Source organism: Loxodonta africana, chromosome 19 (genome assembly GCF_030014295.1).
Source record: "Loxodonta africana isolate mLoxAfr1 chromosome 19, mLoxAfr1.hap2, whole genome shotgun sequence".
Classification (NCBI taxonomy): domain Eukaryota; kingdom Metazoa; phylum Chordata; class Mammalia; order Proboscidea; family Elephantidae; genus Loxodonta; species Loxodonta africana.
The window spans coordinates 19711324-19730424 of NC_087360.1; the positions used below are offsets into that span (position 1 = coordinate 19711324).

The 19101-nt window shown below is 52.4% G+C and overlaps 1 protein-coding gene across 1 annotated transcript in view; it reads right to left on the minus strand.

Moving 5' to 3' along the window:
* Positions 1-17729, minus strand: part of FOXN4 (forkhead box N4) — a 28929-nt gene extending 11200 nt beyond the window's left edge. The window contains exon 1 of the mRNA XM_064271952.1: positions 17644-17729. Coding sequence (XP_064128022.1) covers positions 17644-17729 — 86 coding nt within the window. The remainder of the gene's footprint in view (positions 1-17643) is intronic.
* Positions 17730-19101: the final 1372 nt, after the last annotated feature.

Here is a 19101-nt window from a genome sequence, read left to right on the forward strand (position 1 = left end):
CCTAGAGGCTTTGGTTAAGCCCCACGCCCACCACTCCTCAACAGATTCAGGAGCAAATAAAACGCTTTTCACAGAAGGAAAAAGGCTGCCCCCTGAGGATACCTAACAGGGCTAACCAGAACTCTCTGGGGCCCCTGAAGTCATGTTGGGCCATGTGGCTCAAAGGCCCCTGGGCATCACATCAGAATCTTGTCCACATCACAACATGGGTACATGCTGGGGGCTTAGGAAGCCATGCCAGACTGCCACATCTGCCACCCCGACTGCCAGGACCTTTCTACTTGTTGCCAAGAAGACCTGGTGCAAATTCTAAGTTCCAAGTTGAAAATTGAGTGTCTCAGGGCCTCACAGAGAGGGAGGGTGTGTGTAAGACTTACTTTGAACATGTTATCAGGAGGGGCCAGTCCCTGGAGAAGGATATCATGCTAGGTAAAGTGTCAGTGAAAGAGAGGAAGACCCTCAATGAGATGGACTGACACAGTGGCTGCAACGATGGGCTCCAATGTAGCAACCATCGTGCGGATGGCCCAGGACCAGGGGGTGATTTTGTTCTGTTATACACGGGGTCGCCACGAGTTGGAGCTGGTTTAAAGGCACCTGATCACAGCATCAACTTTTCTTGTGCGTGTCACCGGCACCCAGCCTGAGACTTTAACCTCTGTCCCTCCATTTTCTTGGCCACCTCTTCTCTCCCCCTTCCTCTTCGTCTTTCCTCCCTTCCCCTGCTCCATCTCTCTCGCTTGGTCTTTCCTTGTGTTTTAAGGCCACAATTAGTGTTGCCATGGCTACTGCTGCTCAGTTGTCACCAGGCCTGGGCCCTCAGCCCCCAGAGGCTGGCATCAGGTGACCACCCTGCTGCCCTGGCGATTGGCTGCCTCGTAGGAAAACAGGGTCTGGAAGTGATTTGAAAACTTGGCCGGCCCGTGTCGCTGGCAGCAGTTGGCCCGGCTGGTGTCCCCTGGTGGCCCATTGTATGACAAACGACTGTTGCCCCATGGCACGTGGCCCCCATTGTCCTGGTGTCTTGGTGCAATTGTTTCTGCTGCCCCCCCGGCTGTCGCCCCCTCCAGCCCACTGGTAACTCATCTGGCCAAGTGACAGCCGTGGCCCTGGCCTGGGCGATGCCATCTGTCCTCCCGGGCCCGTGGAGACCACGGGGTGGGGCAGAAGAGCAGGGCCTGGTGGGCCACCCGCTGTTGGGAGTACCCAACCCGTCCCCACCCCTCCTCAGCCCATGTCTGGCTGGGGCTGGGCCACTCATACACCCAGTGGCTAGCCAGCCAACCTCCAGTATCTGGCAGTGCAAGCCCCACTCCTGCTCAGTAACCTGCTGTAGCTCCCCACTGCCCTCGCTGCTCTGCCTGGTGCTGGGGGCAGCAGGGAAAAAAGCGGAGGTCAGTTCCTGATGGCAGGTTTCTCCAGGTGGGGGCCCCCCCAGAGCACCTGAGTGAGGGGGCTTATAAGCAAACCAGGTTCTTGGGTGCCCCCCAAACCCCTGGAGGCTGGCTGGTGGTGGGTAAATCTGATAGGTAGTACCTCTTAACTAAGAGCTTGTACCCTGGTCCCAGCCAGACCTGGCCTCCCTTGGGCATGTGACTTGTAAGCAAGTAACTTAACCTTTCTGAACCTCAGTTTTTCATCCATGAATTGGGGATAATAGTTGTTGTGAGCTGCCATCAGGTCAGCCCCGACTCATGGCCACACCATGCACATTAGAACAGAACACTGCCTGGTCCTGCGCCACCTCCATGATTGGTTGCAGGTCGGACTGTTGTGACCCATAGGGTTTCCTTTAGCTGATTTTCAGAAGTAGATCCCCAGGCCTTTCTTCCTAGTCCATCTTAGTCTGAAAGCTCTATTGAAACCTCTTCAGCATCACAGCAATGTGTGAACCTCCACAGACAGATGGGTGGTGGCTGCACGTGAGGTGCACTGGCCAGGGATCAAACCTGGGTCTCCTGCATGGAAGGCGATGTTGAGTAGCTCCCATCATACGGGACATTGTGAGAATTAAAGGTGTTATTGCATGTAAAGCACTTGGTACAGCGTCTGGCTCAGAGTAAAACATAATGTGAATATTTAACTGCTGATGATATTAATATCAATATAACCAGGTCCCAGGGAACTGGGAGTCCCCAGAAGCCGTGGGCTTTGGAGTCAGACAGACCTGCCACTACTACTACTATTGCTGGGTGCCATCGAGTCTACCCCAGCTCATAGCAACACCATGTGACAGAGTAGAACTGCCCCATAGGGTTTTCTGGGCTGTAATCTTTACAGAAGCAGATTGCCAGGTCTTTCTCCTGCAGGGTCACTGGGTGGGTTCGAACCACCAACCCTTCAGTTAGCAGCTGAGTGCTTAACCACTGCACCACCAGGGCTTCTGCTTGCATTTATTGAGCACTTTCTGTATGCCAGACCCTGGCTACATACCATCCCCATTTTAGAGCTGGACAAACTGAGGCTGGGCAGTCCCTGCAATGTGCTGAGCCTTGGTTTCTCCATCAAGGAAGGATTCTGTGAGATGAGGCAGGTACAGTGCTCCACACTCAGGCTGAGTAAATGGTGCCATCGTCACTGTTCTGTTCTTTCTCTTCCTGCTGTCTGTTGGCCCCCACCTGGCTCCCACTCCCCAGCCATGTGAGGGCCGCAACCTCCCAAGCCCACCCCAGCCAGCACTGCCCTGGTGCATGCCTCGCTGGCCCCCCTCAGGCCTTTGCAGCTCTGCTTCCCCCGCCCCGTGCCCTTTAGGCTTTTCCTCCCCCAACCTGCACCGTGCCTATCCCTGGACGTTCACTTCAAACCCCATCTTCTGGCCTCTTAACACCGGAAGTCCCCTCAAACATCTCCTCCCCCAGCCCCTTGTTTTACCCATGGGGAAACTGAGGCTTAGAGAGGGGAAGCAGTTCGCTCCCAATCTCAGAGCCTCAGAAGGACCGGGGCGGGGCCAGGGGCTGCTGGCTCCCCATGGGGGCTTCTTCCACCCCGAGAGTGATGCCTCCTCCAGGAAGCCTTTGCCACCCAGACCTCCTCTGTTCCCCCAGCCTCTCGGGGTCTGCACTGCCCATCTCTCCGCTTTTACCCTCTCTGAGGGTTGCCCCATGTCACTCCGAGTCCCCGCACACAGCAGGTGCCCCTTAAATGCCCACTTGGTTGGTTGAAACAGGCTGACCCCAGTCACAGGCCCTGAGAGGGATGTGGCAATAACTGTCCGGTCCAGCTCTTGCAGAGCTTACAGAGCTGTCCCCTGCCTGCTCGGGCCCTTGTGGCAGCCCCAGGAGGGGGACAGGGAGCAGGCAGCCCATTTTACAGATGGGAAAGCTGAGGCCAGACCATTGAAAGCAAAACCCCTTTGCTTGTAAGCGAGGTGGCCAGGACTCGAACCCAGGTCTGTATGTCCCAGTCCGTGTTGTTCCTGTGGCACCACAGGTAGAGTCTGATGCTCCCTGGGGGAGACACCCTCCCCCTGAGTCAGGGCCCCAGGCAGGTCTGTGCACACCAGCACCTCCCAGAGATGAAATGCAGAGTCCTGGGCCGGCCCAGACCCTGGAATTCAATCCTTGGGTGTGGGGCCGAGGAAGCTGTATTTTAGTGTCTCCCAGAAAAGCTCTGGGGGGAAGGTCAGCCCGGAGTGGGTGTGACCAAGGCTTGGACAAAGCTATGAATTCAAGTCTTTGTGATCCCCTGGCTGTGTGGCCTTGGGCAAGTCACTTCAGGTTCCCGAGCCTCCATTTTTTCATCTGGAAAATGGGAGAATAACAGTCCATATCCCTCCAGGTTATAGGATCAAAGAGCCAGTGTGTGTATATAACTTGTGGCTCAGGCCCAGCCCCCCATTCTGCCAGCTGAGGGGTTTACTGCTCATTCTGGGGGTCTGGCGGCTGGGACTCGCTCCCTCTGCTGCCAGAGGTGGTATGCTCCTCTTCTGCCCACCCTGCGCTAGAATGCCTTTCTGAGTGGGCCTGACAGGTGGCCCAGCTGGACCCTGGGGTGACGAAGGCTCACTGCTGTTCAGACCCTGGGAGCACTGGGTTGGGAGTCTGGCTGGCTCCAAAGCCTAGCTCACTCCCCACTGCCTCGTAGGGTCTCTCTGTTGTTGAGGCTCCACTGTACAGTGCAGAGACCTGGAGGTGACACACAGTGCGGGGTGTCTCGTCCCCACTGCCAGGCCCAGGGCCTCAAAGCTCTCTGCCCCTTTCTTCTCCCCCTCCACTGCCCCTGCAAAGAGATGCATCAGTAGGCTCCTCTCTCCAAGGTGGCATTTGAAGGTCCCCCCTCCAATCTCTCCCTCACCAGTGCCTGAAGTTCTGTCTTTAGAGACTCCTCAGGTTCCCCTGGGGGGCCTGCACCTACAGGGTCCTGGCAGCTGTGACATAGAAATGCTTCTTGGTCAGGAACTACTTTAGCATCCTAGCCATGGACCCTTGGAAAAGCACTTAGTCCCCTGGCCTCAGTTTCCCTCTCTGTAAAACGGGCACAAATGATAATATTTGCGACAACTACTACTACTCCTCAGAACTGGGGTACTGGTGTAGAGGTGAAGTGGCATCGTGAAGCTGCCACCTGCGAGGGGTTGGGGTTATTTTCTGGGCTGGGGAGGGTGGTGACCAGATATCAGTTTCCTGAGTGAGCTTCTCCTTAGCTGGAAAATGACTGCACGTGAAAGGCAAAACCAACGCCAGTGCCTTGGGGGTTGGTGAGGCTGGGCCTCCTTCTGCCCTGGTCCTCCTGGGCCTGGCCTGCTCTCTCCCTCTCCGGTCTCTTCAGTCTCAGGGTGAGGAGTAAACCCACTGACTGTCACTGATGCCTGCCTGCCTGGGTTACCTTCAGAGGAGACGAGAGGAAGAATCAGACTTCAAAAGACCCAGCCCCACCGCTCTGTCCACTCTCTGCCTGCACCTCCACTCTCTCTCCCCAGCCCCCAATGACCCGTCTCCCCCATCTCTGACTTTCTCCCACTCTCCTTTTCTGCATCTCTTTCTCTTTCCGTCTTCTCTTGTCTTTCTTTTGTTCTCTGTCCTCTGTCTCTCACTCACTCTGTGTCGCTGTGGCTGAGGGCCCCTCTGATGAGTTTTTGGCTACACCCTTCCCCCTTTGGTGACATCAGATACACTCCAAACCTTCCTGAGCCTCAGTTTCCTCATCTGCAGGATGGGAGTAATAACTACACTGGGGGTAAAGCACCCAGGAGGGGTGCTAAGTAAACATTCACACTCTCCTCTTCTCTCTTCACTCTCGGAGGTACCATCCAGGGCTCCCCAATCTTCCCCAGACCTGGCTCCAGCACACATACCCATCAGGCCCCTCCTGGTGACCACCTGTGTTCCCACAGTTCAGGCTGGCCAGAGCACCTGGGCACCTGAGTTAACACACCCCCACCCCGAGGTGACTCCCACACACCGAGTGCTGGGGAGCAGTGGCCCCCATCCTGCCCTCCAGGGCAGAGTGTGATGGGCCCTCAGGTGGGGCCAAAGGTTGCCTCCCTCCTCTAGTATGCTGTCCTCTGTGCCTTTGCACCTTCTCTTCCCTCGCAAAGGATGCCCTTCCTGCTTCTCTCTCTCTGGACCTTTCAGTGTCCAGCCCCCATTCCTCTGAGCCCCAGGGAATACTCTCATTGGCCACAAGCCTCCATTTTTCCTGAGCTCAGCTGGTATCCCTCAGGAAGGCAGGACGTACCCTCTGATCTCGGGGACCCTGAGGGTTTGGAGAGGATGAAGCCAGGGCACGGGTTGCAGGCAACCTCAGGAGACCCTGATGTTGAAACAGGGCCCCTCACACTTCCTGAAGGAGGAGCCGCCTCCCAGCATCCAGCACTAGGCAGGGCACTCAGCAGGTGCTCAGTAAGTATTCACGTATTGAGCAAATGAGCAAACAAGCCCAGCTTTCTAGACACCCTACCCTAACCTCAAACCTCAAACCCTTCAAACGGGGTGAAAGATCCATCCATCCCCTGAGGACACTGCTAGGGACGGGCACGCCCTTAGTGTGTGCCTGGCCCTGAGGTAAGCCCGTTACATGCTTGAGCTCACGTTCTCCAGATGAAAGGCTGACCAGACTAACTGTTATCATTACCACCTGCCCATTTGCCAGATGTGGACACTGAGACCAGAGAGGGACAGATCAGTCTAGAGCCACCCAGCCAGGGAATGATGGAGCCAGGACTCCACCTCTGGGATCTGGGTTGGCAACCATCCTACTGTCCTGTCTCCCTGTCCTACAAGAAAGGTTAAAGAAATACGCCCTGTGAATTCTAAAAAACCCTAGCACTGAGCTGTCCAATGCTGTAGTCACTAGCCATGTGTGGCTATGGACATTCAAATTCCTTAAAATTAAAGTTACAGATTCAGGTCCTGGGCCGCACTACCCACATTTCAGGTGCTCAACGGCTGCTTGTGGCTAGTGGCTACTATATTGGACAGCACACACATGGAACGTCTCCATCACCTCAGAAAGTTCTAGACACCACTGGTCTGGAACATCCTTTTCAGTCGTGATGGGAGAATGTGGGTGGTGTTTGTACATTGCCTTAAAACAACTGGAATCTTGATATAGGTTTGAAAACATATGTAGCTGATTTCATGGAATTTTGAGTTTCAGTAGTTTTTATTATAAAAGATCCTCCAACCCCATCTAGGGAAGAAGTTATAGGAAAGGCTCTGTAACAATGGAAGCTCTGTACTAAGATGACTCACAAAGTTGTGAGCTCCCCGTCCCGGGAGCATTCAAGTAGGACTGAGTGAATGACCCGTCAGGCCCCTGTTGGGCATTAGATAAGCCCAAGCAACCTCCAAACTTCCTTTGATGCAAAGATCCTATGATTTGTGGGGGTGGTCTGCAGATAAATAGCCCTGGTCACATTTCCAAAGTTCAGAGGTCTTGGGCAAATCCCTTTCCCTCTCCAGGCCTCAGTTTCCCTACCTATGAAGCAGCAGGAGCACAGTAGAGGGCCCCTCAGGCCCCATCAATGCTAGGGCTCCAGGGAAGATGGATGGTACAATGGGTAGGGCCGGGCGTAAGCCCTAAGGCAGGCAGGCCTAGATCTGAGCTCTTCCTGGCTGTGTGGCTTGGGGCAGGTGACTTAAGCCCCCCAGGTCCTCAGTTTCCCCATGTATACCCATTGTTGTGGAGTTGATTCTGACTTATGGTGGTCCCATATGTTTCAGAGTAGAACTGTGCCCCCATAAGGTTTTCAATTGTTGTAATCTTATGGAAGCAGATTGCCAGGCCTTTCTTCCAACCCCTGCTTCCTGTGGGCAGCAGGGCAGATGGAAGGTGTGGGTGGGGGCAGAAGGAGGGAGACTGGGTTGCAGGAGTGATGGGGGCCTGAGGAGGGCAGGGCAGTGGGGAGGGGAAGCCCCAGCATACCTCTGGCTTGTAACCAGCTGTCTCCACACCTAGCCTTTCAGCTCATCTTTCCTATCCAGAATGCAACACCCCGATCCCTGGGACAGACCTTTATGGTCCTATTAGGTCATCTTGTTTCGTGTGTCTCTGGATTCTAATCTGTCAAGGTCTTCCTGGCTCCTGCGTCTGTCGTCTAATGTATTTCTGGCTTCTGGGACCGATCGGCAAGTTGTGTATGTTTTCATTCCAGAGGAGTGATTATAAAAAGCAGTGCTGACCATGACAGGGTCTAGGGAGCAGTCCTTCCGCCAACAAGAGAGACCCATCACCAGGCAAAACCAAGGTCTTCAGATACTGTCATCTAGCCGGTTACAGATCACCCCCCATATCCTATTGCCACTCTCACTCTCTGTCTCAGCCACAATGGCAGCACTGTCAGGTATTTTGCTGGCATTAGACAGACTATCTCCATAACGGAAACCCTGGTGGTGTAGTAGTAAGAGCTATGGCGGCTAACCAAAAGGTCTGTGGTTCAAATCCACCAGGTGCTTGGTGGAAATCCTATGGGGCAGTTCTACTCTGTCCTATAGGGTCGCTATCAGTTGGAATCGACGCGATGGCAATGGGTTTTTTTTTTTTTTTTAATCTCCATAACATCCAGTCATCTGCCAGGCTGGCCACCTTATCACAAGCAAATGAGGTCAGCCTGGGAGCCCTGGTGTGGGGAGCCCTGTTGGGGGAACTCTGTTGTGGCGAGCCCTGGTGCAGGGAGCCCTGTTCTGGGGAGCCCTGGCGTGGGGGGCCCTGGCGTGGGGGCCCTGTTTTGGGGAGCCCTGGCTGCCTTCTTGCTGATCACGTGTCCTCCATGGTCACCTAGTGATCCGAAGGCGTATCCTACGGTGGCTCAGAAGTGTATACAGGGGCTGGGCTCCCGAGTTGGTGAGCAAGGTAAAAATGCCTGTGAAATCCCCTACGTCACCTGTATGAACAGGAACACACCTCTGTGCGCACATGTCTGAAACGCACTTTTTATGCCCGTGAATTTTGATATATGACGTAAGACGAAAAGAAGAGAAGCCCCCTGTAGCTGTCACAGTACTTAAAGCATTCTGCCTAAATTCAAGACAATTAGCACTGGGTTGGGGACAGGTGGAGAATTCCAATATATTCCTGCTTGCCTACAGGGCTTACTCCGTTCTGCTTTAGAATTATATCTCCCTAACCTTACAGCAGGAGCCCTGGTGGTGCAGTGGTTAAGAGCTATGGCTGCTAACCAAAAGGTCAGCAGTTTGAATCCACCAGCCGCTCCTTGGAAACTCTGTGGGGCAGTTCTACGGTGTCCTACAGGGTTGCTGTGAGTTGGAATCAACTTGATGGCAATGGGTTTAGTTTTTCTGGTTAACTTTAACACGAGTTCCTGGCTGGTGCAAACAGTTAAGCGCTCAACTACTAGCTGAAAGGGTAGTAGTTCAAACCCACCCAGAGGCACCTCGGAAGACAGGCCTGGCGATTGGCTTCCCTAGGGAGCAGTTGTACTCTGCACACATGGGGCTGCCATGACTCAGGATTGACTCCACGGCAACGAACAACAACTCTGTGCTTACCATGTTATTTGTTTTACTTGTGTGTCTGAGTTTTGCCCAGAAGGCTCTGCTTAGCAGGAAGCCCAGCCCCTCTGCCACACCACATTCGGAGCCCATCCCAGCTGGGGAGCCCCCAGGTATGGGTCCCCCCCATTGCTCTCTCGGCAGCGTTACAGTGCAGTGGTTATGATCAGTGTTAAGGTTTGACAGTGATAAATGTGGAAGCTTAACCATTTGGCCAATTACCAGTCAAGGATATCCTACGTTTAAGGTACAAAACCCTCAGCCTTCAACCAAGACCCCGTCTAGCACTTGAATAGCTCCACAGTTAATGTCCCAGAAAAGCCTTGCCCTGCCTCCTGTGCTCAAGTGCAGGTGGGTAGACTCTGGGGTCAGGCCTGGGTTCGAGTACCACCCCAGCCACTTTATGGCTGTGAGGCTTGTCTGAGGTGGTCCTGCTCTCTGAGCCTCAGTTTGCTCATCCTTAAAATGGGGGTGCTACTGCCTATACCCATCACACAGTGACTGTGTTGACTGAGATAATACATGGAGGGCAACCACCCCACTGTCCTGTCTCCCTGCCCTACAAGGAACAGTTGAAGAAACGTGTACTGTGAATTCTAGAAAATCCTAGCACTATGCTGTCTAATGCAGTAGCCACATGCCATGTGTGGCTATTTGTATTTAAACTCATTATAATTAAATGAAATTACAAATTCAGGTCCTCAGTCTCACCACATTTTAAGTGCTTAATGGCGACTCGTGCCCATTACATCAGTGTGAAATACACAGGATAGTTCATGTCATCATAAACATCCTTGGAGACCACAGATTTATCCGGAATCCGTAGGGCTGCTAGCAGAGTGTCTGGTCCTCTGTAAGCATTTGTTACATTCTTCAAAGATTTCCTGAACCCCTACTATGTGCCAGGTCCTGTTCTGGCAGAGGAACAAAAGCCCCTGTGCCAGGGAGATAACTTTCTAATTATTTAAGACCTTACCCATAAATGTGTTGCCATCGAGTCGATTCTGACTTACGGCGACCCTATAGGACAGAGTAGAACTGCCCCATAGGGTTTCCAAGGAGAGGCCTGCCCCTCCCTCCCCGTGTGCCCAGCTCCTGCCAGCCCTTTAGGTCCACCACCGTGCTAGTCTCCTACAGCCTGTTACTTCACAGCCCCATTTCACAGATGGGACGGCTGAGGCCAGAAAGGTGTGCTAACCACCCCAGCCACACAGCATGTCAGTAAGTAGCTGGCATTTGAATTAGAAAGACACCTGCCCCAGAGCCAGCTGGGAGGAAAGAAATCAAGCTGGGAAGAGGAAGGGTAAAATACCATCACTATCATCATCATTGTTTTTAAAAGGATCAGGCTGCAGGTGCCCCCAGGGAAAGATGAGAGGACTGCTGGCCAGGGGACGTTGTGCTGGCCCTGGGCAAGGTGAGACCCCACTAGAGTCCATGGTTGCCATTCTATGCTGTCCAGGGGACCAACCTGACCAACGTTAATAACAATATCCTTAATTAATCAGCCACGCTGCTTGAGGGAAGGGAGAGGAGCCAGCAGAGCAGAGCACTGGAGGGGAAGGCCCAGGTGACCTGGGTTCCAGGCCCGGCTCCACACCTAGTGGGGGGATACTGGGCTGGTGACTCAACACCTTTGTATCCTCGTGTGCCAAATAGAGGCAATTACAGGGTCTGCCTCTTATTTCAGAGTAAGTAAAGCACAGAGAGGCAGCACAGGGTGGATGGCTGCTGAAGAAGTAATTGTGTAATGAACAGACTTAGCACCCAGTAGCCACACTGACATTTTTCACTGTGCTTACAGCCCATCTGGGAATAAGATTCAAGCTCCTCACATGATCTGGTCCCTGCCCATCTCCCACCCCCTCCCATCCTCCCATCCGTCTGCTCTAGCAAACCTGTTCATCTCTCAGTTCCCCAAGCAGTTGAAGTTCTCACCCATCATAAGGGCTTTGCACATGCTGTTCCCTCTGCCTGGAGTGCTGTTCCATGCACTCACTGCACAGTTGGCTCTTTCATGTGTCTGGTTTCAGTCTAAATGTTCCTTCCTCTGAGAGGCCCTTTCTGGCCACCTCTGCCCCTGGTGGTCCTTCTCTATCCAGCATCCTGTGTGTGCCCGTGGGGCATTTTGCAATGAGGTATTCATTCATACAGATTTCTAGTCTTTCCGCTCTGGGAGGCGTTCTATTTTGTTCTGCACCAAGCACAGGGCCTGGCACCCCGTGGGTAATTACTTCATACCTGTTGGAGTAGGAAGGTGAAGAAGGGTCCCTAGCCCAATTCAGACCAGCTCCAACATATCTTGCATTCTCCAATCTCCCTCCATTTCTTACCTAGTTTAGATACCACTTCCCCCAAGAAGCCCTCCTGAACCAGTCCAGTGCCTCCCAGTCTTTCCCTCCTCTGAAATGGTTAGTGCCTTTATTGTCTGCACATAGCATAGACAGCCTGAGGTCAACCACTAATTTTACTTCAGTGTCTGTTCTTATCTACCTCTTCCTTCCTAGGCTCTAAGCTCCCAGAGGCCAGGGACATCTCATTACAGACACAGAGTGACCAGCTTCGGCTTTCATTCCTTCATCTGATGAATATTTGTCATCCTAAAGTGAAATGGGCCTCCCTGGCCACCGTCCTTGTGGCTCTTACAGGGCCTGCACAAGTTCATAGGCATCTGTGGGTGGATTATGGTTTTTTGGGGGTATTTTCTACACATCCGAAGCACAGATCATTTAACCCCTTATTTCTTATCTCTAGGTCCCTTAGAGTTGATTCAGCAACTGGGCAGTAGAAGCAACATCTGTTTGAGGTTCAGATCCCATCTCAACCCCTTTGTAGCTGTTTGACCCTAGGCAGGTTCAATTTGCCTGTCTGCACCTCAGTTTTCCCATCTGTAAAATGGAATAACAAAAATTTTGACCACAGAAGGCTGTTGACAGGATAAGGTCAGATAACCTATAAGACAAGGACTGGCACACAGTAGGTGTTCAAACCATGCTTCTTTCTTCCTCCCCACTGCGTTCTCTCCTCTTGCCTTGTATCATCACTAGGAGGGGTTTGCCCCCTATATTGTCTCTGGGGAGGTAAGATCACCTGCCCTGTACTCAGAGGCATGTCCTGCCCTACCTGGGATGTCACTTCTACCCTGGTGACAATAGGGAGGTTTCATCTGCCTTCTAGAGATGTGGTTAGTAAGAAACTGTTGCATCACCACAGCTATTTTTGTTTCTAACCCAAGCTTTACACAAAAAGAGATTAAACCATACACGGAGTTGTTTATTTCGCTAACCTATCTTTGGTAATACCTTTTGTCGCCGTTTACAGGAAAAAGAAAATCAAATGCAACTTAGTAAGCTCGGGAGATTCCCAACTGGGCCAAGAGTGAGTGTAACATGAAATGATTTGAGTAGGAACTTGGAAAAGAGAATCTTTCCTTTTCTAGAGAGGCTTCCGGGTGGTGTAAACAATTTGCACCTGACTACTAACCTAAAGGTTGGAGGTTCAAATCCACCCAACAGCCCCATGGAAGAAAGACCCGGCAATCTGCTTCTGTAAAGATTCCAGCCAAGAAAACCCTGTGGAACAGTTCTCCTCTGTAACACATGGGGTCTCCGTGAGTCGGAATAGACTCGACAGCAATGAGTTTGGTTTTGGGTTGGTTTCCTTTCTAGAACAACAGCTGGCTCAGGACTTAGGGCGTGTGTGTATGTGTGTGCATTTCTCAGGGATGATAAGGCCCTGAAGGTGGGGTGAACCCCAAGAACGCACCTGAAGAGCTGTTCTGTCCACCCTGGGAGATGGAGGTGTCACCACCCCTAACAGATGGACCACCACCTCTCTGCCCCCCGCAAAGAGGTTACAACTGATGGATGGAACCACTTTGCTATGGAATAAGCCAGCCCCACGTACACTCAGAGCAGGGCTCAAGATAAAAACAGGTGGTGTCTGTATACTGTGGTCCACACGGCAGAATTTTATCATCACTTGAGCATGAAGCTCCCTGTGTTTCTGTGGACCTGTTATTTCTTGTGTGATCATCTATCTGTCCATCCATCTATCTAATGAATTAAGTATCTACCATGTGCCCAGCACCATGGTCCAAAGGTTAAGGGCTGTGGCCCAGGCCCCCTGGTTGCTTAGAGGAGGGACTGAGGGTTTGGGAAATGAACCACTGATCCTCATGGCCCTGGGAGCGGGTTAGCATCCAAGGAGCCAGAAGCCTGAGTTCTCTTGCCTCTCTGAGCCTCAGTTTCCCAATATGTAAAATGAGGTTGTTGGACTTGACCTCTAGAGTAAGCTCCAAGAAGAGCCCCAGCAGGTGGTTAAAATCTTCAGTTCTGCTCCTTCTTCCTAAACATAGGCCTTTGGGCAAGTCACATATCTGTGTCTCTATATCCTTGTCTATAAGATGGGCAAATGCAGCCTGCTACCCTGGCTGACGCTGTAAAGCAGCAGTGGGATGGTGCGCTTGCTAAAGAGCTCAGCAGGCACACAGTAGGTGCTTAATAACTGTCATTATTTCTCAGCACCTTGAAGGGTAGGCTGCCTTCCTAGCTCTTCGAGCTAAGGCGAGCCCTGGCTGTCGTTGCCCAGGAGGTCAGGACCACCCCAGCCCCAAAGGCGGTGGAGAGGCTGCTGCAAATGCCTGTTGCTGCCTAGGCTTTGCTGCTTATTCCCTACGCTCCCTGGAGACAGGGCTGCCGCCTCCAGCTGCCGCAGCCCTCCCGGCACAGCCATTGAAAGTTAACGGCCAAACTCAGCCCGGGGGGAGGAGGTGGGTGGGCAGCCGGTTGCCCAGGGAGGCTGGACCAGGGCTGGACAAGCAGCCTGAGCATCCTTGGATGGAGCTGTTCTCTGGAGACATGGGAAGGCGGATGAGAAGCCCATAAACTTCTCCCAGGCTATTATGCGGGGAGAAAAATGGGAGTGGTTGGAAGTGGGGGAGTCGCTGTATAATAATAAAAGCTCTTTTTTTTTCCATGAGAAAGCACCATGTCCCAGGCCAGCTGAACGGCTGGTCCGGATGGAGGAGCAGCATCTTCCCAACGACCTGTGAATGGCTCCATTCCACAAATGAAGAAATCGAGGCACAGAGAAGGGGCAGTGTCTTGTCCAGGGTCACACAGCTGCAAGACCGTGGAGCAGCTTACGCTGTTCCATTACCTGTGCTCTTCACCTGGGGGGTCAGGGGGTGTGGCCATGATGCCCTCTGGATGTGACAGCCTCAGGTTCCAGGTCCTACTTTACCCCTTGCTAGCTGTGTCCTCTTGAACCTGGCTGAGGCTTGGTTTCCTCATCTGTCAAATGGGTACCATAATAGTGCTCCCCTCATGGGGTAGTTGTGGGGGTTTGGTGAGGTCATTCATGCTGGGAGCCTGACACAAGCATGCAGGTCGTAAAGAGGCAAGAAACCAGCAGCTGCTACTACTATTGTTGTTATATAACTCGGTGTTCTGGAAAACCAGGAGCCCTGGTGGTATAGTGGTTAAGAGCTCAGCTGCTAACCAAAAGGTCAGCAGTTTGAATCCATCAGCAGGTCCTTGGAAACCCTATGAGGCACTTCTACTCTGGATACATTGGCCGTTCAATATAAGAAAACAGCCCTGGAGTCCATGTGAATAGGAAAGGTTTGTGCCAGGCTGGGCACCCCATGCAATTCTGGGGCGCAGGACCTGCTGAGCAGCAAGGATTCAGTGCTGATGGGTTCAGGCCTGCTTCTCCACCCTGTGGCCTGCCCCAGCAGGTCAGTGAGCAGGCTAGGCATCGCTAGGCCCCCAAGGAAGTTCTCTGCCTGCCCGGCCCAGCCCTGTTTCCAGAGAAGGGAAGCTGCCCAGTCACCAGACAGTTGGTGAGCTAGGCTGACCAAGCAATTCGGGGCCCAAGAACCCAGGACCTCTAGGTTTGAGCCTGCTGGGGGTCCCTGTTGGGCAGTGCCTGGGTATCTGCACTCCTAGCTCCTCCACACACACCACCCCACAAGGCCCTTCAAAAACCCGATCTCTTGCAGAAAGCTGGACTCTGTTGTTACTAGGTAGAAGCAACAACGGCAGTAACGATGAGTTGAGTGTCTCATGCTTTACAAGCTTTATTTACTTAATCCTCGCAGCAACCACATGAGGGACGTGCCCTAGTCCTGCCCATTTTAAAGATGAGGAAACTGAAACTGAGGAATATGGCCTGTCCAAAGCTGGAAACGGAACCTGCATCTGACTCCAGAGCGGTTGCCTCTGGTGTATTTATAGGGTTGCTACGAGCCGGAATCGACTTGACAGCAGTGGGTTTGGTTTGTTTTGTTGTTGTTAAGGAAGCAACACCAAGCCCTAGTAGTGCAGTGGCTAAGTGCTCGGCTACTAGGCTTGGTGGTTCGAACCCATCAGCCGCTCTGTGAGAGAAAGATGTGGCAGTCTGCTTCTAGAAAGATTATAGCCTTGGAAACCCTTATGGGGCAGTTCTACTCTGTCCTATAGGGTCGCTATGAGTCAGAATCTACTCAAAGGCAGTGAATTTTAAGAAAGCAACAGGAGCCTGGGCGTTGCAAGCAGTTTGTGCTTGGCTGCTAACCTAAAGGGTGGTGATTTGAAACTACTCGGCAGGGCTGTGGAAGAAAGGCCTGGTGATCCGATTCTGGAAGATCAGCCGTTGGAAACCCTCTGGAGCAGTTCTAGTCTGTAACATATGGGGTCGCCATGAGTCGGAATCCACTCAACAGCAATGGTTTGGTTTTGGGTTTTAAGGATGCAACAATTATCTATGTTTTTTGAGCTTTTCCAACCAGCCCAGGGGGAGGACCAGGTCTTTCAAAGGCTCAGGAGGAGTAGATTCCCCCCAGGAGGCACTGAGTGCCTGCTGGATGCTTCCACAGGTAATATCTTACTTAACTCTCAAGAGGTAGCTTTTATCATTCCCTTTTACAAGCAGAGAAATGAAGCCTCAGAGGTGACATTGCCCAGGGCCGTACAACTGGCAAGCAGAGAAGTCAAAACCCATTGTTGAATCACCATAACATAACAACAGTGGGTACTTTTCTAATCCCATTTTACGGGTGAGGAAACTGAGGTTTGGAGCACTCCACACAGCAAGAGGAGCTAGGGTTGTAACTGATTTATGCTACCCCCACCCACCTGCCAGTGTTTATACCCTTTGTGCTGGAAGGAAGCCCAGAGGTCCCAGCTGTGTGATCTTGGGAAAAGCCATTTCCTTTCTCTGAGCCTCAGTTTCCTCACCTGTACAACGGGGCTCACGAGATCATCCTTCGTGGCAGAGGTGAGTGAGGAGGGCTGGCACACAGTAGGTGCTCTGGATCGTCTAGTGGTCCAGCTCTGCACACAGCAGGCTCTTGGCAAATATCGGCTTGAATTTGTGACCTCATTTGGATTTTAGAAAGCAGCCACTAGGGCCTCAGGAAGCAGCCTCCCTTTAATTGGGGGCTCTGTCTACTCTGGCAGCCACTGCTGGTGAATTGCAGTAGCCCCAGGGGGCCAGACACTCTCTAGGTAAACAAGGTTGATCCAGGGTGATGGCCTGCTCTTTCCAGGCCAGCTCCAGCCTGCCTATAATCTGGGCCCTACCGGGTTCAACCCACCAGGTGGTGCTGGTCCTGTGGGCGGGGCCTTGGGAACCAGGTCAGACCTGGGAGGGCTCAAGGGAGGGAGGCTGGGAGGGGACTCCAGGTCCTTCCTTTCCCTCCTCCTTCCTCCTGCTCACTGTGTGACCTTAGACAGTTCCCTTCTCTTGCCTCAGTTTCCCCATTGGCAGAAGAAGGGGGCTGGACTCATTGACCCCCAAGGATCTTTCCAGCTTTGATGCTTGAAGACAAAAAGAGGAGAAGCTGTGAGGACCTCCCTCCCACCTGACTTGTACCTTGCTTCACCCTTCTCGAAAAAAATAATTTTTTTGCCCTCATTCTTCATCTAATTTACCCTTCAAACACATGAGATTTAGGAGACACTTAAAAAAAATTGTCATGGAGTCAGTTCTGACTCATGGTGTCCCCGCGTATGTCAGAGTAGAACTGTGCTCCATAGGGTTTTCAATGAGGTAGATCACCAGGCCTTTCTTCCAAGTGCCTTTGGGTGGACTGAAACCCCCAAACTTTCAGTTAGCTGCCTGGCGTGTTAACCATTTGCACCACCTAGGGACTCCAGAAGGAACTTTAAGATCGTTTAATTCAACAGCATCACTTAACAACTGAAGAGGAAATGAGGCCCAGAGAGGGCAAGGGACTTACTGAAAGTCACACAGCCAGGCTAAGAGCCCACGAGTTCTCACAACTTTCCCAACATTCATGGAGGACGGAAACCAATTCCCCTCATAAAGCTTTTGGCGGGCATTTTCTGGAGCCCCCTTAGGGCCACTGGTAGGGGAAGCAATAACTGCTATTGTCATCTTAACAGTCGCCAGGATGCCCAGTCTCTATCCCAGGAGGGGACTTCTCCTGGAGAGAACAATGGGCTGTAGGCATTTATTGGTCCATGGCCCTGGGCCACAGGCTCAGACACCCTTAGAAAGACCAACTTGGAAATCAGGACTTTTTATCTCTTCTGCAAAATCACAGAATTTAACATAACAATTGTTCTTGGGCAGTTTCTCACAAACTATACCCATTGCTGTCGAGCGGATCAGAAACTATAAGCGGCACAAAAACACTTTAAACAATTCAGAAATAGATAAGCTTTGTTATTATTGAAGCCCTCACCTGTATTCCTGTGGAGAGGGGCGGTGATTTTGCCCTGAGTTTCGAATAATTCCTGACATTATGGACGAGATGTCACTTTCTATCATCTTGAAGGAAAGACAAGCAGAAAACAAAACTCCCATCAGTGATGGTGTGGACAGGGCAGAAAGCCACAATTTTCCTATTTATCAGAAGGATGGAGCTCAAACGACTAAGAACACTTTTTTTAAAAAAGAAAAAAAAATCCTAGAGGATTTCTGGGCATCCTAGGTCACATTCTCGGGGAAATTCTACAGGGTTTTAGAAGGTTGCAAATTAAGAGAAGGGAATGAAATTCCAGGTTCTTTGGAATTAGAGGAGTGGAAGGGCAACGGGAAGGGTCTAGAACCCAAATGTCAAGTCTCGGAAAATAGGAATCAGCAAAACCTTATTCCTTTCCAAACCTTATATTTGCAACCACAGTTCAGTTATGATCACTATGGAAATTAAAAATAAACCAAAAAAGGGCAGCTTGATGGGTCATGTATATTTCTCGGGGGAGGCGAATTCCCACTTGTTTAGGGAATAATCTCCGCAGGGCTCCTGCAATACCACATCCCCTTGCTGGAAAACCAATGCAGCCCTGGCCCTGCCACACACAAGCACAACCTTTAAAAAAAAAAAAAAAAAATTCTTCGAGCGTTCCTAAGTTTCGCAAACCTGAAAGGAACTCAGAAGCCCACCAAAGAAAGGCTCTCAGTTTTGCCCCATAGGTCATTCAAGGGTTCCTGGGGAGAAGGGAAGCGGGTCAGGAGAGACAGCCCCGCAGCCCCCGAGCCCCGGGTCTCCGCCCTGGGATGCAAGGCAGGGCACTGCCTGGGAGGAGGTGGCAAGTAGCCCTGCAAGGTAGTACCTGGAGCCGATCCTCGCCGGGCCGCCGCTGCAGGCGCTCCTGGGGCGGGCCGGCCTCTCGGAGGGGGGCTCCCCGGAGCTGGTCCCTCGCGGTCCGCAATTTGGCCGCCGTCGCAGCGCGAACCGTTTTTAAATTTCCCTCTCTGGAGCTGTCCAGCTCGGAGCATGCGCAGAAGCCGTGCGGGGGGCTTTTTCCCCAAGGGTCAGTTACCCGGCAGGGTCAAGGGGATTGCAGCGGGTGTCTCCCAGCAGCCGCGAGCCTTGCACGCTCTGGGGCTCCGAGGTGGGGGTGCGGGGATAGGGACTCCCCTGTGCAAACTTGGCCAACAGTGGCAGCCACTGCATGCTCGTGAGCATGCGTCGAGATGCAGTGGGAGGGTGTTTTAGGCCCAAAGAAGTAAGTTGCAAAAGGATGCTGGGCGCATTAAAACTTGCCATCCATCCTGGGCCCAGGGGAAAAGGAGGTGGGAGGAGCGGGAGATCAGTTGCAGCCCCCTCTCTCCTCCCAGGGGGAAGGGCCAGGAGGCCGAATGGAGCCCCAGGTAGACCACCTGTCCCTTTAAGAAAGTTGCGTCCGCGCGGCGCGGC